Source organism: Chelonoidis abingdonii, chromosome 10 (assembly GCF_003597395.2).
Source record: "Chelonoidis abingdonii isolate Lonesome George chromosome 10, CheloAbing_2.0, whole genome shotgun sequence".
Lineage (NCBI taxonomy): Eukaryota > Metazoa > Chordata > Testudines > Testudinidae > Chelonoidis > Chelonoidis abingdonii.
The window spans coordinates 22,119,128-22,141,983 of record NC_133778.1 but is presented as its reverse complement, the minus strand read 5'-3'; the positions used below and the strand labels follow the sequence as shown (position 1 = coordinate 22,141,983).

Below are 22,856 nucleotides of genomic sequence, written 5' to 3'. Positions count from 1 at the left end.
TTCCAGGGGGCTACAAACTCTTTGTTGGAGAACTTCGACAAACAACCATTGTAATGGAGGAGGGGGAGGAGGCGGTTGTGAAAAAGCATAGACAGAACTGCTTTATTTCAATTGTGATTTTAACTCACCATCACAGGATAGCAGGTACCATGTTGCTGTTTTTCAGTGGAACCATTTCAGAGTTTTGGTGGTTTTCTTCTTCAGTCTATTTTTTTAATTTAAAACCTGATTCAATTTGATGATCATAAAAGTCAAAAAGCTTCTGGCCCTCATGACAGCCAACTAAAGATTGCACTAGGCCATTTTCACACACTGCTCTGTTAGTGCTCCACGTTAAGCCCTGCAATACTTCTGAACCATAAAGGTCAGTCATGTCATAATTACAGTCACAGTCAGGCAGGTTTAGGCATCACCAAACACTGAAGCAGGATCTGAACCCATGACTCTACTATTGGGAGGCCAACACGTCAAGCCACAGAACCACTCTCTGTCTAGAGGAGCCAGTGCTGCCGTGGCACATCCAGAGGATACCCAGCTGCTTTCTCTTCATAATTACAAACCAACTCTTTGGAAATAATAAAACGATTCCAGAACACAGGAGGTGCTTTTAAAGTGGTAACATATCTTTTCATCTATAATTACTGTAATTTCTTATTTCTTTTAATCACCGCCCACTTAGCCACTTCAGTACATGGGACTAGCTTGAGACGCCTCATTTTCATTCAACATCTAATCTTCAGTGTCTACCAAAGCCCTTCATTTACCATCTGCGTTCTGGCCAGGCCACTTGCTCTTGCAGGATTGGGATAGACAGGCTTGGAGAAAATGCAGATTACCAGAATAACCCAGACTTCATAATAAGTTTTAACTTCTACAATCTCTCTCTGCCTCCATTCTCATAACATGCAAATGACCCAACAACAGCTATATAACAAATATGTAACAAGAGGGGGTGGGGCACAGGGAGAGGCAGAAAGGTTACTCTCTGTCCTAGCCTAATGGAAACACCAAACAGAGAACAGGTTTGTCTGTTCTTGAATGTGCAGTGTTTAGTTCTCTCATGCACCCTCACTTCATTATTTGTGTATCTGAATTAACACCAGGCTTCTGTGCAACTAGCACCTAAGGTGAATTGGGCACATGGTGAACTAATGTTATTGACCAACCCACCACAGCCAAGCCTTCGTATGGTATTCATTTCTGAGCTCCACCTACATTTACAAAAGACGCTGAGGGTACGTCTACACTGCACGATTATTTCGAATTAGCTTAAACCGATATTACAAAACAGATCTCATAAAATCGGTTTAGCGTGTCCACAGTGGGATCCCGAAATCGATTGTTTGCGTCCACGGTCCAGAGCTACCATCGATTTCAGGAGCTGTGCACTGTGGGTAGCTGTTCCTCAGCTATCCCATAGTTCCCACTTCCGTGTTGAGAGCACAGTGCCTGATGGGGCAGAAACATTGCCCCGGGTGGTGCTGGCGTACAGCCTCACCGCTCCCTTGTAGGCAGGGCAGACAACCCTTTGGCGCCTTTTCCGGAGTGCATTGAGCCAAACGCCATTCGCACACAATCTTTCCCTTTTTTTTCACGTGGTGGGGGGGGATTAAACTGAGGGAGCTGTTCCTGACCACGCCAGACACTGTGTTTAACCTTACAGACATTGGGAGCTCCAGCAGAATGCAAATACTTTTCAGAGACTGCTGTGGACTGTGGGATAGCTGGATCCTCAGTACCCCCTCCCTCCCTTCATGAGCGTCATTTGAGTCTCTGCTTCCCGTACGCTTGTACGGCAGCGCTGTGTATCCTGGAGTTTTTATTCAACGCTTTGGATTTCGTTGTTCTGTAACGGAGCTGGATACAACAATTGTCTCCCCTACATCGATCAGACCTTAGATCTCCCGTACGGTCTATGCTGGAGCTCTTTTTCGTTTCAGACTGCATCGCCAGCCGTGCTGCGTATCAGAGCTCCCACGCTGGGGCCAGCACGGAAATGTAATTCAAAAGTTCGCGTGGCTTTCCTGTTTACCTGCCCGCGCATCCGGTTCAGATTGCTTCCAGAGGCGGTTCAGTCTGCACTCTGGGATGCCGCCCGGAGGCCAATAACGTCGATTTCCGTCCCACACGAACCCTAATCCGAGTTATCACTATCGATTAGCGCTACTCGCTCTTGTTTGGGAGGAGTTCCGAAATCGATTTAAGGAGCCGTTTAACTCGATATTAATGACGACGTCGTGTGAACGGATACAGCGTTAAATCGGTATATCGGCCATTAAACCGATTTAAAGTCGCAGTGTAGACCTGGCCTGAGACTCTACCTCCTCTCTCTCTCACACTAAGGGCTTGATCCAGCTGGAATAATGGAAAGTCTCCCATAGATTTCACAGTGTATTGGATAAGGCTCTTTGTTTCTTTTAATTCTGTTTAAACATACGAGGCTAAATTTCCATCCTATAATTGCACAACCCAGGGAATCCCACTGGTTATCCCAGAGTGTTTTATTTTTTCAGCTCTCTTTTGCACCATTCTACAAGTTAAATAGGACACACTGCCATTCGAATCCAGCCATTTATAACTATGTGCAGTCTAGTTCACAGGCAAGATATGCTAACTGCAAGTTCATATGATACAGAGAGGAGCTTTACATGCCAGTCAGCCTGAATAAAAATGAAGACGAAGAAAAACAAACATTGTCAGAATAATTTTACAGAAACACAGAAACTGTTAATCTAGATGGACCATTGCTCTTGTCCCATATAGAAATGCCTATGACTGGGTAAATTGTCCTGGTAGTTATACATCTTTCCTATAGTTAGGCAGTGATCTACCATGGATGATGCACCTCCCAAACCATACCTGACCAATTGTGCAAAGTGTGCTGTGGGTGGAAATCACTTTCTGAATCCCATTGCTAGCAGTCATCGGGAAGAATGGCTTACCCATGTAATTTATTAAGAGACACCTCTAAAAACATCAGATGACTGGAGTGCTGAATAAATATAATTCAGTGACAGAAATACATTTTGTATAATCTGCAGTTCCAATGATCAGGATACACCAGTGCTGCACTTTTTGCCCCAGCAACAGATATGGGTATTTTCAAACTTAGTCTAGAGTTCCTTTTCTATTCTCATTTTCACCTGCTGCTAACTTTCTCAAAAATTCTCCTTTGGGGCTGAAATTTCCTTAACTGGCCTGAGACTAGAAGTTGGGGTCTGGTTTTGTTGTTAAGTGTGTGAAAAATCCACTCAACCATTTTTTTAATTATTTGTGACCAAAAAAGTTCTACGCTTTATTTATTTATTTTTAATTTTAAAGGTGGCGGGGGGGAACTGCACATAGTTATAAATACTGGATTTGAATGGTAGTGTGTCCTATTTAACCTGCAGAATGTCGCAAAAAGGATCTGAAAAAAATAAGACACTCTGGGATAACCAGTGTCAGGGAGGGGAGGAAGAAAGATTTTTTACTTTGCTCCCCAATAATTCAAAAATGGCTGAGCAAAACTCCAGTTTTGGCATGTGACTGCTCCACAATGAGAAAGTATCTCTTAGTTAATTTGGAAAATAAAAAGTTTTTAAAACAAAAACGGAAAAAAATTGACAACTCACTTCTGAGCATGCTTAGTGAGCATCTGTTAACATTTTTAAGCAGACACCTAGCAGTGACAACACACTGGGAGCTGTAAGGACTTCCCATTCTTTCTAGAGCAGTCAAAAAACAGGAATAAAATTCTGCAAAGTTTAAATTCCCACACATGCCTTTTTCATCAAAATTCAAATTTCAAAATAGTTCAGCCAGTTCTACTTCTCTCCATCCTGCTTAACAGCCACAAGGGCCACTGCTTATGGGTTCTGGAATCCAATGCATTGGGCAGGCTGTGTCCCATTGAACCACACACAACACAGTCCTTAAAAATAAAAAATGTCATAACATCAGGGACAGGAGAAAAAGAAATGTGGGTTTGAAAAGGTGTAGACAATTTTTAGATATCTATAATGGTTGCTGTATCCTGCCCGTTCTGTCAATTCTATACTCTGATTTAAAAAAAAATTAAGACTCTATCTTTTTCCATTGCAAAGATACAACAGTCTCAATGTAAACCAATGCCCTACTGTCCCATCAAAGCAGCATAGCTGAAAATAGTCTACAGCTTAACAGCAGGAGCAGCGCCAGGGTTTTTGGCGCCCTAGGCAGGGGTCCTTCTGCGCTTTCGGTCTTCGGAGCACTTCGGCGGTGGATCCCGGAGTGAGTGAAGGACCCGCTGCAGAATTGCCACCGAAGACCCGGAGCACAGAAGGACCCCCTGCCACCGAACTGCCAAGGGCGGCAAAATGCCACCCCCCCAAATCCTGGCACCCTAGGCAACCGCCTAGGTCACCTAAATGGAAGCGCTGGCCCTGCTTAACAGCATTAAAGATGTGAGCTCATCCCTCAATGAGCTGTGACCTTTCAAAGCCTCCATGGGCCATCGAAATGCTAACATCATCAAGACCGATAGTTTCTTTATTTTCTTCAAAAAAAAAAAATGAATGAAAAAAACCTATTGAATTCAATTTCAGCATTGAATGTACAAAAGTAAACAAAAGAAAAGGTTCAGATTTTTATAGCAGGAGGAAGAGCCGTCAGCTGAACTGAAACGCCTCGTTTTGGCTTAGCTCCAGATCAACAACTAAAGTACAACCAAAAAATCCCAAAGAAACTGCAAATTCTTAAATCAGTTATTTAAGTATCTAAATTGATAATGAGTGTAACTAGTCATCTGAAATGTCGAAACCCAAAGAAAATATTAGTACATAGGGCAATTTAAAGTAAAAATCTTGGATGGAAAAGAACTACCATCTTTCTAAGAAGCAACAATGTTTCAGATGAACAATTCAAAATAGTTCTTAAAGAAAGTAATAGGAATTTTCAGTGTTCCCTTGGCAGTTGCTGCCTTGTATGGGAAACTGAGTTCTGTCAGCCTGAGAGCAGGAAAGCCAGAAACTCATGCAAATGCTGCTGCTTCTAAACTCTCTAATCCTGCAACTGCTACCAAGGCCTGTGTTCAAAAAAAAAAATTCTCTGTCCGTCTTTCTGAGGCTGTAAACAAGTTTTCAAAAAATAACAGAGCCTACAACAATATCTGAAAACCACAGAGGATCCAAAAAAGATAAGACAACATAGATTATCCTCAATTTAAGGAAGATATGTATCCTCTTTCCTGCAACAGCTAGCTCCTGATGGTCTCTGATGTTAGGGATAAAGACGACTCTTATTACCTGGACCAACAAAAGATGTTTTTAGCTTGTTTTAAGGTCACATCATATTTGTTGCTCGCCTCTCTCCCCCAAGCCTGAGCCCAAATTCTCAAGGAAAGAGAAAATATTCACAGTACTAAAAAAAAACCAAAACACTTCAGTAATAAAGGAGTGATTGTCTTTCCTATAAAACTAACCTTGGGAAGGCAATATATCTTTTAAAAACAGATAGCTGAAAGACCATTAACAAAAATTACCAAAATGACACTGGACAATGAATTATTTCTATGAATTTCATTCCTTGGAAATGCTTTTGATTGCTTTGAAATATTGTTGTCTGTTTACACACAGTTTTTTATGTATGTATTCTTTAATTTTTACAAACAGAGAATCCAAGTAAGTCTGTGTTAAGTGCTGTAGAATCATGCACAAAACAAAGCAAATAATGCAAATGCAATTATTTCTGCTTTAACTCATTGCAGATAATGGCTTTTGCCTTTCATAGATTCATAGACTCTAGGACTGGAAGGGACCTCGAGAAGTCATCGAGTCCAGTCCCCTGCCCTCATGGCAGGACCAAATACTGTCTAGACCATCCCTGATAAACATTTATCTAACCTACTCTTAAATATCTCCAGAGATGGAGAATTCCACACAACCTCTCCGAGGCCAATTTATTCCAGTGTTTAAACTACCCTGCACAGTTAGGAACTTTTTCCTAATGACCAACCTAAATCTCCCTTGCTGCAGTTTAAGCCCATTGCTTCTTGTTGCTGTCATTTAGAGGAATAAGGTGAACAAGTTTTTCTCTCCTCCTCCTTGATGACATCCCTTTTAGATACTGAAACTGCTATTCATGTCCCCTTCTCAGTCTTCTCTTTTCCATACTAAATAAAACCCAATTCTTGTCAGCCTTCCTATCATAGGTCATGTTCTCCAAGACCTATTAACATGCCTTAGGCTGACTCATCTCGGCGACTCTCTCACAATTTACTCACACCTCTTCCTTGTGAAATGCCGGTGCCAGAACTGGACAGCAATAACTCCAGTTTTGAGGCCTAACCAGCTGCAGAAGTTAGAGTGGAAGAATGGACTTCCTCGGTGTCTTGTTTACAACACACCCTTGTTAATGCATCCCAGAATCACATTTTGCTTTTTTTGCAACATCAGCATCACACTGTTGACGGCAATATTTAGCTTGTGGTCGCACTATGACACCCTAGATTCTCCTTTCTGCCAATACTCCTTCCTAGACAGTCTCTTCCCATCTCTGTATGTGTGAAACTGATTGTTCTCTCCTAAGTGGAGCACTTTGCATTTGTCTTATTGAACTTCATCCGGTTTACCTCAGACCATTTCTCCAATTTGTCCAAATCATTTTGAATTTTGACCCTGTCCTCCAAACCAGTTGCAATCCCTCCCAGTTTGGTATTGTCTGCAAACTTAATAAGCGTACTTTCTATGCCAACATCTAAGTCATTTCAATGCATTTGAACAAATTTTATGTTTTATTTACATATGGACTAGAAAAAAAACATTTATGCTGGATTTTGAAACACAAACAGAGAAGACTGAGAGAAGATCTCATCACTTTTGGACCAAAGAGTGGGCTTCATTCATATTGTATTCTGCTGAGAAATATTAAACTAATTATTCAGATCCTAAATTTCAAAGGGTCTGAACATCCATTGCTTCCATAAACTTCCATAGGAGATGTTTGTGTTCAGTGTTGCAGTCCTCCTTAAAAACTGTGGGCCTGATTCTCATGTACACGAGACCCTTTTCTTCTGCTCTGGGAATTCAAAGGGCCTTGTGGGGTAATTTTACATCCACTTCAAGGCCTCTTTCCACTATTAGGGTAGTGCAAAGGGCCTCAGTGTAAATGAGGAAGTAGTCCTGTAATCTTAAAAAAGTGAAAATTTAAAATCAAAAGTTAAATAAAAGAGGCATGTAGTAGCATTAACTCACTCCATCTTGCATATCCTGTGTATAGTTTTGATCGGTAATTAAACTGTCAAATATTATATCTAAATTATTACATATGTGCTGTGTGGCAAAGAGAACGTTACTGAGAACATTAACTTTCTAGTTTCCCAATTTTTAAAGTTAGCACTGTATTAATACAAGCCCTCTTCTCCCAATTACATACACCAGAGGTTCTCAACCTTTTTCTTTCTGAGCATCCCCCTCCCCCCACAACATGCTATAAAAACTCCATGGCCCACCTGTGCCACAACTAGTTTTCTGCATATAAAAGCAAGGACTGGCATCAGGGATAACAAGCAGTGTAACTGTCTCAGGCCCAATGCCACAGGGGCCCCCAGGAAGTTAAGTTGCTCAGGCTTCAGCTTCAAACCCAGGTGGAAGTTCTCAGGGCCTCTGGCTTTAGCCCTCTGCAGTGGGACATCAGCTTTCTACCCTGGGCCGCAGCAAGTCTAACACTGGCCCTGCTGGGCAGCCCCCCTGAAACCTGCTCACAGCCTCCCAGGGGGCCCCTAACTGAGAACCACTGACATACACAGTATATATCATACTTATATACCAAAAAGATTTTTCCTGATCTTTTCCATCCTACTGTTCCATTCACCCATGCCTAAACACACATACAGAATGCTAGACCAACAGCCGGGAAAAGATGAAAAAATCTCCATTCTTACACTAGTAAATTCCAGTTATCAGTATGTATACTAACTCTTGTGCTACTGAGTAAACTGTTAATTTCTTCAAACTTTAAAGGGGCTGGTAGACGGGAGTAGGAGCGTCAAGCCAGAACCTTATTCTATCATGGCCTTGACAAAAGAGAAAATTAACATTCTGAGCTGAATTAACGGAAAACTTTTAAAAATTATAAGCATAAATAATTTAGCTGTGTTTTTAGTAAGCTCAACAGAATGCACACTAAGAATGTTTACTTCAAATTTCATACAATTCCATTTGTATATAGTTTTGACATCTGTTGCTAATGATATCAAATTATTGATTGTTCACGTTCTTATATTTATTTAAACATTAACGATATACTCTGCAACCTGATGCTTTTCTTCTTTTTATTCCAGAGGACATTTTTATTTCTGCATTGCTTTAGTCATATTTACTTTGATCTTCCAGAGTGTATAATTATTTTACTGTTTATTTATTTCTACAAGAAAGGAAAAAAGTTTGACCTAGGAGATCTATCTATATGTGGCAATTTGTAACAGAATCACATAGCTTATGTTTGGGAAATCATGGTTTTGATTAAGAAGCAACCATTTAGTTCCCACTGTTTTATTAAAACAGACATTAGCAGATAATAGGAAACATATTTAAATACCATTGGCTGCATTTAGTTTGCGACATCATTAGTAATTTAGAAGCCCCTTTCTATTTTGCATTTACCGCAGTGCGTGTGATTTTCTTTTTTTTTTTTGCTTGTTTGGTTTTTGTTTTATTTGGTTTTATATTCTATTAACCAAATCTGGCCTTGGATGTGCATGTACTGGTCCCAATGCCTCACAGTGATATCCAAGGGCAAAACTTGACCCTAAATGCTAACTGTTGCTTATATCCAGTTTTTTAAAAAAACAAAAAAAAACTTTTTACTTTTTATTAAAAGGGATGTGTGGAGATTTATATTTACAAACTCACTAATTTCAGATATGAAATGAGTTCTACTGTACAAACCACTAACTGTGAAGTAGAAATGAAACCATAACAAAGAAATGGAGATGTGAAATTAAAAGCACCAAACTAAGTGCAGAAATCTTCCCTTTCAGAGAGAGCTAGAGATTATTGCAATGAAGTTACATAGCTATTTATTCTCCAAACCCAACTGTACCTGTCATGGATCTTTGTTTTCCCTCCCACTCGTTTGGTTGATGAATCAACACCACTTGAACTGTTTTACAGCAGCTTGTGTTTACTTCACACATACCTTAACCTTCTCTTTTCTCCTCCTACTAATACACACACATTCTTCCAAACAGCAAGGACTAGCTGAATCTCTTTAAATAGTGCACATACACAGTTATCTGGCAAACTCTTCAGGTTTGGATCCTTGACCTCTTGATTGAAATCAAGGTCTCATTCTGCTTTTACTGCACTTAACGATTTAACTGTGCACTTACTAACTAAAAAAAAAGAAAGAACTTGAAGAACTGAATGCTCTAAGAAAGGAATAAAGTGGAAGATGCGGTGTGCTAGAAACACTTAGGAGTCTGAAGAGGCAACACTGAGAACCACTACAGTTAAGGGTTTCCAGTGCTTTTGGAGCTGGCATTATACCCTAGCCTGATGAAATAGCAAGCCCATAGCTTTTCTTCTGCAACAGCGAGTAAAAGCGATCTACTAAATGACCTTGAAGCTGTTTGATTCCTTTGGTTTGTTTCAGCCAAGAGCACTTAGAAAAAATCTTTTTACTAAGTGTCATTTAGAGAAAAGAAAACACTTCTGAGTCACACGATGGTGATTTAGAGTGAGAAGGAACTATTCAATTCATCCTGCACAATGGTAAATATTAACAACACAGTAAATGTGTAAATGAAAATTTGCAGATCACCCCCGTGTAATTTTACAAGATGAGAAGATGTGTATCTTAATTTTCTTACGTACTTAATTTACACTTTTACTTCAGCTATTGTAATCGCCTTCACAGACATTTTTAACCTAAAACATAATCGCTCTTGCTAGGGCAAATATAACGGCTGCACACAGCTGAGCTCTGATTTTTATAGGTGTGTCTTCCATACTCCATGCACACATGTAACCACACTACAGTTAATGGGAAATAGACACATAGATCCCTCAGTGTTTGCCCTGATATCTTATGCAAGATACAAATATTCTCAATTCTAAAAGAAGCTTCCTTTTTACATTACTATGATGGGTTTATATTTTGCCTTAAATGAATTAATGAGCAGCCTTCCACATCCTATATGCTCTACTTTTTAAGAGAAAAAAAACTGCAGACACTTTTTTTCACCAGCCATAAGGGCATGTGTCAGATTCACAAATCTTGGGTTGGGACTCCATTATGGTGTCCATAATTTCTTGAAGTGAATATACCAAATGTACACTTATTCATAAAACTCAAAAGTTTAAAAAAGTCTTGAGCTTCTGGTGCAAGTCATGCCTGAAATAGCCAACGCATTCCAATTCAGGGAAGAAATCTTCTCTTCCAGAGATCGACACTGAAGAAACCCTTCCTCTTTGATACACTTGTTCACGCCAACTACTGCTCAGTGTCAAACGTTCTGTTTCTGAGAAAGCTCACAGAGAATCTAGCCACAGATAAATTACAAACATCTAATTTAAAATAATATCCTAGTCCCCAAAATCTGGATTCAGGCCAGGCCATGATCAGAAACAGCTTTGGTGCCACCGATGGTCTCCTGCAATAAATGGATGGTGAGCAGACATCCATTCTCATCTTCTTTGACCTGTCTGCATTTGACATTTGACACTGTTGGCTACGAGTTACTGCTGTCTCGAGAGATGGCAGAGGTCCACTGAAATGTGCTAAAATAGTTAAAGTCCTTCCTGGAGGGACATGTCCAAACCATATTGATGGGAAACTATTCCTTCACCACTAGACCCCTCATTTGTTGAGTCTCACAAGGATCAATTCTTTCTCCATCCCTTTTTAACATCTACATGCAGCCAGTAGGTGAAATGAACACATGATACTAACTTAAGTGTGAGAAATATGTAATAACATAGAGCTTTATCTTTCCTATACGAAATATGAACATAAGAATGACTAATGCATTGGCTGTCAGACTAACAATCCATCAAGCCACATATCCTGTTTTCCAACAGTGACCAGTACCAGACGCTTCAGAGGGAATGAAGAGAACATGATCCATCGAGTGATCTATCCCGTCATCCACTCTCAGCTTCTTGCAGATGGAGGTTCAGGGACACACAAAGCATGGAGTTGAGTCATTGACCATCTTGGCTAACAGACACTGGATCTATCCTCCATGAGCTTATCTAATCCTTTTGTGAACCCAGTTATACTTTTGGCCTTCTCAACATCCCTGGCAACATGTCCCACAGATTGACTGTGCATTGTGTGAAGAAGTTCTTATATATGTTTGTTTTAAACCTGCTGCCTATTAATTTCATTGGGTGATCCCTAGTTCTTGTGAAAGAGTAAATAACACTTCCTTATTCACTTTTTCCACACTATTCATGATTTTACACACCTCTAACAAATCTCCCCTTAGTCATATCCTTTCTAAATTGAACAGTGTTTTTAACCTCTCCTTGTACAGAAGTTGTTCCATACCCCAATCATTTGTGTTGTCCTCTGAACCTTTTCCAATTCCAATGGATCTTTTCTGAGGTGGGATGACCAGAACTGCAGGCAGTATTCAACGTGTGGGCGTACAATGAATTTATATAGTGGCATTGTGATATTTTCTGTCGTATTACCTATCCCTTCCCAAAGGGTTCCTAACATTGTTAGGGTTTTTATTGACTGCTGCTGCACACTGAGCAGATGTTTTTAGAGAACTATCCATGATGACTTTAAGGTCTCTTTTCTGTGTGGTAACAGGACATTTAGATTCCATCATTTTGTATGTATAGTTAGGATGATTTTTTCCCCCAATGTGCAATATTTTCAATTCATCAGCACTGAATTTCATCTGCCATTTTGTCACTCACTCAATTTAGTGAGATTCCTTTGTAACTCTTCAGTCAGTTTTGGATTTAAATGTCTTGAATAATTCTGTGTTGTCTCCAAATTTTGTCTCCTCACTATTCGTCCCCTTTTCCAGATCATTTATGAATATGTTGAACAGCACAATTTCCAGTACAGACCCTTGGAGGATCCCATTATTTACCTCTCTCCGTTATGAAAACTGACCATTTATTTCTACCCTTTGTTTCCTATCTTTTAACCAGTTACTGATCCATGAGAGGCCCTCACCTACCATCTGGACTAAAATAATATGATATACCTGGGCAGGAAGCCATCAGTCCTTAAGAAACTTCAACTAAAACAAAACACTGCAATGCATTTTCTTAGCAACCACAAGCTACCATGAGCACGCACATCAAACCAGTCCTCTGCGCTCTCCACTGGCTTCCCAAGGAATATCAAGTTAAATTTAAGATCTAAGATCTTATCTTCATGGTGCTCAATGGCCTGAACCCAGCACATCTAAAAGAGACTCAAGTTCTGAGATGAAGACTCTAGCCAACAACTCCACTCTTCAGGCAAAATAGAACTTTCTACCATAACGGCAAATCTCGTCTGTGCAGAAGACAGCGTACTCAGGGTCGGTCCAAGACTGTGGAACAAAGAACCATCACAAACCTCACCACCTCCCCCTTCAAATACAAGGCGCACTTCTTCAGCCATACTTTGTCTAAAACAAATACATAGCCGCATGCGTATTTAAAACAGAACTCTACCAAAACAAAACACTGCCTTGTACACAGAATCCTCCCCTTGAGGAAAGGACAAGAGAAAGAACAAATTACACATGACAGATGTTAGTAACGTCACTTAACGTGCTGCTGGAAGACACTCAGGCATTATGGCACTGAGGGTATTATAAGAACCTACCTAGAATAACGTTTTTGTATGAGACATTAGTATTTCACCAACTAACACAATTTCATTCCATATAATAAAAATAATGAGCCATTTTCATTTTGGTACAAGTGAGAATAGTTGGGATGAATTTAGCCCAGTGCCTCCAAGCAAGTTGGTCTCAAATGCATTGCTGCTACCTAAATTCCAGATGATGTGACATGGCAGGAATGCCAATACACTTAACCGTATTTAAACAGAAAGCGAGGATATATTTAACTTAAGAAGACAGGTTTTTAGTTTTCATAAATAAAATATGATGAAGGTGATTTACTTAGCAATTTAACTTTTCAATTCAGATCTTCTATAGCAGAATTTTTCCCCCCAAGACGTTTTAGTTTTCTTACACACGCAGTTGATCCTTTCAATGCAATAACAATCTAAAATGTGATGTAACTAGCATGTTTTCTTTAGAATCATAGAATCATAGATCATTAGGGTTGGAAGGGACCTCAGGAGATCATCTAGTCCAACCCCCTGCTCAAAAATCTTTTCTTTCACACCATCCTTGTTCATAAGGCGTTGGATATAATTTCCAGTGTGCTACAACTGTGCCCTCTTTGCAGACAAGATCAGTAATATTATTAAGGCTTATCATCACCCTTACTTAAAACAAAATTTCAAACAGTCAAACACAGTTCATTGGCTTGGAAATTAACAATAACTGAAGTTAATTTACCTTTAATCTTCTTGTACTTTTTATACCATCTCCCAAACTCCTGGCACTTGGTTGCTGATACATTGGCATAGTATGTGCTATTTACAATGGATGAAATCATACTCTGGAAGTAAAGGAAGACAGAAAGTGTGTTAAAAAAACAATGCAAGCTCACATGGATCACCCAAACCTACCTTCAAAACCTAATGCAGTCACTGTGAAGGACTCAAAATTGGCTGTATTTCCCACTCTACATCCCCAGACATGATTACTCTGGTTCACTAATAATGCAAAAAAGATGCTGTGTGAACCAAGACTCCTGTCTCCAGCTCCCACTGACTTGTCACTTTAATTTATGCTTGTGATGTCACAGAATCTTCATACTAAAAGCATAACTGCAGGCAGTGATATGTTGGGGGACACACCCATTAGACGCAAGGGGTAAGAATAACTGTGATTTAGGAACCAGATTCTAAAGGTAAGATTAGCATCCATAATCCAAATAATGCTTTTCAGATGCTTCTGATCTGCTTTCAACAAGACCACACAGCCAAGAACTGGAGAACATCCGTGCTACTCGCTGCAGAACAACAGTTAGGCAAATAAGTTAAATTAATATAATTTATAGAAACGTGTGATTAGCTCTTGTATGAAAAATCACTCAACAGAAAAATTAACAATACTCTTCAGAGCGGATTAAACTAAAAACAGTACAGCTGAAAGATGCAAAGTGCTTCACCACCATCCCCACTCTTTGCAGGTATCCTCTGGCAGCTACCGCTACAAAACAACTGGAAGAAGACAGTAGGTAGAGTTGCTCTGCCACACCTGACACACACACAAATATTTTATATTTGGGGTACTCTGGGCCATACGGTGGAAAATAGTTTTGTTACTTGTAGTTATCTCAATTTTAGAGAGTAAATAATTGTTGATAACTTTTAAACTCTTCCAGAGTTGAATCATTGCATTGTGTGTATATCTACATTTATATAAATATACATAGATCTATACCAGGGATCGGCAACCTCTGGCATGCGGCTTGCCAGGGTAAGGGCGGTCGGCACATCCCTCAGCCCACACCGCTTCCCACAGCCCCCATTGGCCTGGAACAGTGAACCAGAGCCACTGGGAGCCGCGATCGGCCGAACCTGCAGACGCAGCAGTTAAACAAACCGGTCCGGCCCACCAGGGTGCTTATCCTGGTGAGCCGCATGCCAAAGGTGGCTGATCCCTGATCTGTAAACACACATTCACTCTAAAACCCAAGAAGTTTAACAAAATGTGTGAGCCAAAGCATCCTTTCTTGAAATCACATTTTTTATGCCTACAGTCATGCCAGGGTTCAGAGAAACGTTGGCACCTGTTATGACACTTCTGCACAGTAGAAGAGATTAATAAGATAGCTTGCAATTGCTTTGCGGTCATGCTATTTACCACGGGTTCCAACTCTGGCACATAGGCCCCTCTAGGCTCATGTGTGAAATGGGGTCTTATCCATAGCTGTTAAACTACTAACTAGGCTCACTTCTGGCTTACTCCGCTTTTATGGTGCTTTTTAAAAAAAAAAAAAAAAAAAAAAGCCACTTCATTCAAGATCAATTATGCATTTATTCAGCCCAGCCTGCTACTCTGTTGGAACCTCAAAAGGCGCCAATTTTCCTGACCCCTTGAGTTTTGGGGGTTTTAGGAGGCTGAGAAGAATTTACTTTAGAGAGTCTTAAGGAAGACTGGACGGTACAGATTAGTTTCCGTCTTTGAGGGATGAACTCACTTTAAACACAGAGGTTCCTCTTTCCTTTCACTTTCGCATTTCCACGTAAATGCCACTCAGCTGCAGTACTGGAGACTCAAAGTAGCTATGAAATAAGGACTGGGATTTTTTATTTTTAAATGGATGTTCTAATCACCAAAACTCAGCTCCAATTTTCTAATTAATCTTCATATTTTGAGACCTACACCTAGTACCATAACAGTCAGCAGCACCTCCTTCCCTATGAACCCTTGCTTGTTCTAAAGTGTGCCCTGAGGAAACAGGAGCATTTTGAAGGCATAACAGAGTGGAAACTTCAAGCTGGAAGAAGCAGCTCTAAAGAGCTTATTTTTCCAGCAGGTTTTTGTTTAGGTTCTCACATCTCTACAATAAATGGGCATTACTAAGATTATAGCTGTGGTGGTTCTGAGGAAGAAAAATGGGGCAGAAATTAGTCTTCCTACCCCAGTGGGTGGACAATTTCATCACATCCACATGGAAAGAAAGCTGGCATCTGTCTGATAACGTATCCCAGAACTAGCAGAGGATTCATATAAATAAAGATATAATGTCGTAAGTTAAAATAAAAGGCGAAAGCTATGGGACGAAAACAAAAACCACCAACCCGCAACAAGGAAATGAAGTTTATACAAGTATGCAAAATACATGAACAATACTGGAATGATTAGCACAATACACTTGGAAGACAGAGGTCTGAGTGCAAAGATGGAAGTGAAGAAACAATTGGATTTCCTTTCCCACCACCCCCACCCCCAATGCCCTGCCTTGGTTAACTGGGATTTATTTGCTTGAACAGCAGCCTTATGCTAAGGGCGGCTAAGCTGCAGATACATAATACACCTAGCAGGAAAAACAGAACAACTGTAAATCAAAGTGAATGATTACATTGCCCATTAGTGGCAATCAGACTCTCCATCTGGGCTGCAAGAAGAGCTCATGTACCAAGAACAAGAACTGGAGCATAGTCACTGAGAAAAAAGAAAGCTCCCTGTGCTGCCCCTTTCCACTTCTGTACAGAGGGAAACTCGACGCACTGTGAACACATTAATAAACAGCAGCATTTACGCCACTGTTTGACTCCTAGGAGATAGCTCTGTAATTTGCTGCTGTCAATAATATATTAACCACAAGGGGGTTGTAATGACATTTCACATTTGGTGCAGTATTTTTTTAAAACTGGTTTGGGAAAAGGAATTGTATTCAAGGCAAATTCAGATAATGGCAATAGACAGCTCCTATGCAACCTTCCACTGTATCTTTTACATTTTGGGAGCCACGACAACAGAGGTTACAACTTTTTGTTGCTCTAATACAAGAAGTACATTCATTGTGGTCCAGCCTCCGGAGTCCATTGCAATTTAGCAAATCACTTAAGCACATGTTTAAAGGTAAGCGTGTGCAAATGCTTTGCTGAATTAGAACCCACAAAAGCTTGTCTCTATACCTTTATTCTATGCATAATCACCAGGATAAGAGATTATTTCTCCTACAGTTCTGCCATCAGTAATCTTGCTAATGTATGTCAGGATGAGTTTATATAGAAGTCAGCCAACTGCCACATTCCCATACGGAAACTGATGGAAAACATCCCTAAATAGTGAATGAATGCCACCACGTAACATGGCTCACCATTCAGTTATACCGGATAGTGCTACCGGTCAGGTGCACTAGGACACACAGGATTGAAGAGTTGCAGGTATCTCATCTAATTTCACTTCTTGAAATGTAATTTATACGCTAGTTTTGCTACCATCTGCCAAAAAGCCCCAACCTACATGCTGGAACCCTCATTAGCCAATCAGATTTCTCCTTTTGCAGTTCCCATTCTATATATAAAGGCAAAACACAAAGTGTTGTTCTACTCTGTAAAAGTAACACCTTCTTATTCAACACATCCACTCCTGTATTCGGAGTCACTTCAGTAAGTAATGTGGGTTACACGGCTTTTCTGCTCCTGTTAGTTCTGCAGCTATGGGAAGCTGAAAGAGATTCTATTGTGGACAGTACCAGCTGCAGGACCCAATTCTGACCTGTATCTTTTTGGGGTGGCATAGATCTAACGAACGACCAAATTTGGCTTACAGAATTTCTATCACTAGTTATGCAATATCAACATCAAATATCCTTGATTTATGAATCCAGGGTTGAGTTTGTGGTGTTCATAGCTAAAAACAATATTTTTTTAATTTATAAGTTAGCAAATTTGATATGGACACTCTAAAGACCTAATATCTACTTTAATCAGAGATCTCCTGACTTGTAGTATGTAAGGTCTTGGAAAAAATTTTAAGGGAGAAAGTAGTTAAGGACATTGAGGTCGATGGTAATTGGGACGAATTGCAACATGGATTTTCTAAAGGTAGATCGTGCCAAACCAACCTGATCTCCTTCTTTGAGAAGGTGACGGATTCCTTAGACAAAGGAAATGCGGTAGATCTAATTTACCTCGATTTCAGTAAGGCGTTTGACACGGTTCCGCATGGGGAACTGTTAGTTAAATTGGAAAGGATGGGGATGAATATGAAAGTTGTAAGGTGGATAAGGAACTGGTTAAAGGTGGAGACTTCCTCAGCGTGGTCGTACTTGAAGGTCGTGAACTTGTCAGGTTGACATGGAGGTTTACTAGTGAGTCCTAATGGATGGTTTTTGGGACTATCTTTTATTTTACCTTTTATTTATTGACCTTTGGCACAAATGAGTGGGTGTAAGTGTGCTATAAAGTTTGTGGATGAACAAGCTGGGGTATGCTAACACGGAGAGAACCTCGGATACTTTCAGGAAGATTCTGTGTACACCTTGGAAATTGGAGTAATAGTTAAATAGGATGAAATGAATTAGTGAAAGTCAAGGTATGCATACTTCTAGAGATTAAATAATTAAATATTTAATATCGTTGGGGACGTGCATCATTGGAAGCGACGGGAGAGATGACTTGGGGTATTTGGTTGATTAGCAGGATGACTTATGACCTGCAATGTGATACGGCCGTTAAAAAAGCTAAATTGCTCGCTGTTTTGGGGAAGATGCATCAGGCGAGGTAATTCACATCAGCGAAAGGAAGGATGTTAAGTACTATATCTAAGTGGCCTGGTTGAGACCCAAACCATGGAAGTTAATTACAAAAGATTGTCGTTGACTGTCTGATGTCACCATGTTTAAGAGATGAGAATAATCAAGACTGTGAACAGGTTCGAAGACGGGCCTACTAGCTGATCGTCAGGAATGGATAACCTGCCTTATGGAAAGAGAGACCAAAGAGCTTGGCTTGTTTAGCCTGGCCAAAGAAGGCTCTCGGGGGATATGCCTCGCTTCTATATTATCTAATAATATATACAGGGGATTAACGTTAGGGAGGTGAGAGAATTATTAAGTTTAGTACTAATGTTTAGGCACCCCCCTCCACCCCCCCCCCTCCCCCTCCCCCCCCTCCCCCCTCTCTCCCCCCCCTCCCCCCTCCCCCCTCCCCTCCCCTCTTAGTACAAATGGTATACAACTGGATATTAGGAAGATTTAGACTTGAAGATTAGCGAAGGTTTTGCTAACCTATTTGGGAGTGAAGTTCTGGTAACGCCTTCCGAGGAATGTAGTGGGGGCATAAAGACTTTGTTCTAGCTTTAAACTAAGCTTTTTATAAGTATTTAGGAGTGGGATGATTATGATGTATAGTTTAATTTGGTCTATGATTGATCTTTGATATCAGCAGATAGTCTGCTCATGTGGTCTGTGAGGAGTGATGTTGGGATGAGATGCGAACTGGTTTACTGCAGTGAGAATTCTTTCTGGGCTGCTGGCTGGTTCACATGTCTTGCCACTATGTTCATTGTTTAGCTGATCGCCATATTTTGGGTTCGGAGGAATTTTCCTTCCAGGGCGATTGGCAGAGGCCTAGAGGTTTTTCGCCTTTCCTCGTGCTCTCAAAGAGAGTTGGTGTTGGTTGATGGGTCGCTTGCTGGTTGGATTCTCTGCCAGCTTGAGGTTCTGTCAAACCACAATTTTGAGGGGGAAAACATTTTCTCATTTAACTCAGGTTCATTGGGTAGTGGTTATAGTCTTTTGTTTATTTTTTTATTTTTTATATTCTATTTATTATTGCTTTTTATATTCTTTGTCTCATGTTATTCATGTTTATTGTTTTTTGGTATGGTATTTCTTTTTTTTATGATTATTTTTATTCTATTTTTTTTATTAATTATTTTTTCTATTTGTTGTTTATTTTTTATGTTTTTATTTTTTTCTATTGTCTTATTTTTTAGTTTTATTATGTGCGTCTTTTTACCTAATTATTTTTTCATATTATTTTTTTTATTGATTTGTTAATTTTTAATTTATATTTATCTCTGTTTATAAAAGTGGATGGTTAAGGGTTCTGTGGTCCTTAGCTTGTGCAGGTAGGTTCAGACTAGCTGATCAATATTGGTCCCTTCTGACCTATAAGTCTATGACTATGAGCTATGATATTAAATGGCAAACGCTGGTGTGGGTTACATCTATTCATTGTATAATACAACAGAACCCTTCATGTTGGAATGTGATATACTCAAGTTTGTTTTGCTTGGCTGTCTTCTAACCTGTAAGTTGAGTAGGCAGCCACAGGAGGACAACATTCAGATTTGGTGTGTAACAAATGAACTGGATTTTAGCATATAAGCGGGCCGGTGCAGGAATTTCGTGCCCTAGGCGAACTTCCACTTTGAACTCCCTCACTAACCCACCCCCCCCAAGGCAGCTATACTCAGCCCCCACCCTGGGACCCCCCTGCAGCAGCTACCTCACCCGCCATCCGCGACAAGCAACCCATCTCCCCTGGTATCCCCATGGCAGCTAACCCTGCGTGGGGAGACTTCCCCCTCATTCCCTCCCTGGCAGCTAACCCTGCCTGGGGAGACTTTCCTCTTCCCCCACCCAGCAGCTAACCCTGCTTGGGGATACTATCCCCTCTTCCCCGGTCAGCTAACCCTGCGGGGAGCCCTCCTGCGAAGCTAACCCTGCCTGAGTAGCCCGCCCAGCTTACTCTCGGCTCCGCTCTCTTCCACTGAGCACGTCGGCACTGCTCTAATTCTCCTCCCCGCCCAGCTTGCGCGCTTGATTTTGCGAGGCGACTTAGAGCTGGGCTGTGTGCTCAGCGGAGGAGGCAGAGCGGAGGTGAGCTGGGGCGGGGAGCTGTTCCCCTGTGCGGCCCCCGCTCGTTATTGCGGGCAACCCTCTCCGCGCACCCCCCACCCAGCTCACCTCCACCTCCTCACCTGAGGGGGCTTTTAGGTGCCCCCAATCACTAGGCGCCCTAGGCGGCTGCCTAGTTTGCCTAAATGGTTGCACCGGCCCTGCATATAAGGATTGTTCATTTATTTTTTGGAGGGAAGGGGGAAGAGATTAATTATAAAAGAAATGTTTTCATATTTTTAAAAGACAATATAAAGCACTATATTAACAGCTCTACTTCTGTTCTAATGAAGTTTTTTGTCAGGTAATATGAATCATTGGATGTTGGCTTTTTCAGTGGTACAGAGGGGTGCTCAGCTAACTTGGCCAACTGTATACAAGTCTTTATGTAAGGAATTTGATCAAGAGCTCAGTTTCATTGGGAGTCTAAACTATGGTTATGTCTTCACTGAAAGTGACCAAGTTATACTGAATAAAGTTTCGCTCTATTTACACACACACACACACACACACACACACACTTTTGTTGTATCTTCCTAGAAACTGGCACCACACTGATGAGAGTTATATACGTTTCTTTGTAATCAGAGATTGATGAAAACTGTGTGTCCCCCTAATGAATGCTGCAGGTTTCTGCCAGTGAGGATAAGTGGCTGTTGCAATTAGGGTGACAAGATGTCCTGATTTTATAGGGATAGTCCCAATTTTGGGGTCTTTTTCTTATATAGGCTCCTGTTACCCCCACCCTCATCCCAATTTTTCACACTTGATGTCTGGTCACTCTAGTTGCAATACAGGGGATTGAGTGGTAGTACAAAATTTGGAGATGATATATATGGAGAAATTGGGGTCCCTTTGAATTTGAGGTCACAAACCAGCTGATCTCCTTCCAACAACGCATTACAAATAGTGCACCACGATGAAACAGATATTTTCCCAAGGGGATTGGAATTTCTCCTTTTTAATTAAAACAAACAAAGATTAAACATTTCTAGAATTTTCTCTTGCAAACACCTTGCTAAACAGTTACTGGCTTTGGATTTTATAAAGCAGATTCCTCTAGGACAGGTAAAAGCACTGACCTGGGAGAGAGGGCATTCTTTGGCTAATGTGCTCTGATTCATCTCTTTAAGCAGTTCCTTTAAGGCATTGCGGACTGTGGCATGGTTCCACTGCTCTGCTGGCAAGTCTTCCAACTTTGAACAACTGTAAAAACAGAAAGCAGAAAAATCAGATGGAAACATCACCAGCAAGCAAACCTGCTCTCTTCATGCAACCATAAATCTTTGTGAAGACAGCCCCACTTAACTGTCCTGTGCTCAGACCTTTCTTTAAAGTGCATCCTTTTTTTACATCCCCATTCCCCCCAATAAGACATGTGCAGCAACTAAGAGAATTACAGCACACGCCAGAAATCCTAACTATGCCTCCATAAGTGATGTAACATGTGTGCCTAGCCATTTCCTTTGGGGCCTGAAGCAGTGCAAAGTGCTCTGCTTAATGCAGGCCACACAAATGACTGGGAAAGGCAGCCTCTTAGGCACAAATAGATGCCTCTGCTGGAATAGAAAAAAAGATTACACAACATGGTTAAGTAGTGAGAGACACCCTCATTCTGGAGGGCCAAGGCTTTGGTCTAAAACAGAATTCTGTTCTACACTGGTATATATCCTGCCCACACCGCCATAGTATCTGAGCACCTTCCAGCAGTGCATTACCCAACGTGACTAAGGTCTGTCACAGATGGGTCACTCTAACTTTCATTCTCTCCACTTGCGGTGAACTGCATGTGTTTTCGAAGTGTTCTGTTTCGGGAAGGTTTCGTTTCAGGTGCATTTATCTGTGGTAAGGTTGTTTGATTTTTTTTAAGTATGCATGCTCTGTGTTTGTATTAGACTAGGCAAGGTCAAATAAATGTGCCTTGCAATCAATGAGGAAGACGGGGAGGTTTGTGACAATTCTTTGTTCCTGGGGGACTTTGTTTCAGTCTCAGACTGATCCATGAAACCGTTCTGTCTCCTGCACAGATCAGCTTTACCTTTGTGCTAGAAAGTGCTTTTGTGCCTGAGGAGGGGAGCTGCTGACCAGAGTCTTCATCTCAGAATTTGAGGCTCTTTCAGACATGCTGGGCCCAAGCCATTGACCACCCTGGTGATAAGGACCAAGACCTTACATTCGACTTAATAATCTTTGGGAGGCCAGTGCAGAGAGTGGGTAGGATGCTCTCACAGTAGCCTGTGTTGCTGAGGAGATGCACTGCAGCATTCTGTACTTGCTGGAGTTTCCCAAGGGCTGATGGCATCCTGCCCAGGTATATCACATTACTGTAGTCCAGGCAAGAGGTGACATAGGTGTGAGTAATTAAGGCCAAGTCTTTATCCACCAGGAGGGAAGAGAGGCAACTGGAGATGACAGAGTGTTATTCATAAAAGCTGCTAT

General features: G+C 40.9%; 1 protein-coding gene across 1 annotated transcript in view; it reads right to left on the bottom strand.

The window, feature by feature from the left end:
* SATB2 (SATB homeobox 2) overlaps positions 1-22,856 on the bottom strand; it is a 166,653-nt gene that overhangs the window by 71,831 nt on the left and 71,966 nt on the right. Inside the window, exons 5-6 of the mRNA XM_032793604.2 lie at positions 21,500-21,623; positions 13,505-13,607 (exon numbers count right to left, since the gene is read on the bottom strand). Coding sequence (XP_032649495.1) covers positions 13,505-13,607; positions 21,500-21,623 — 227 coding nt within the window. The remainder of the gene's footprint in view (positions 1-13,504; positions 13,608-21,499; positions 21,624-22,856) is intronic.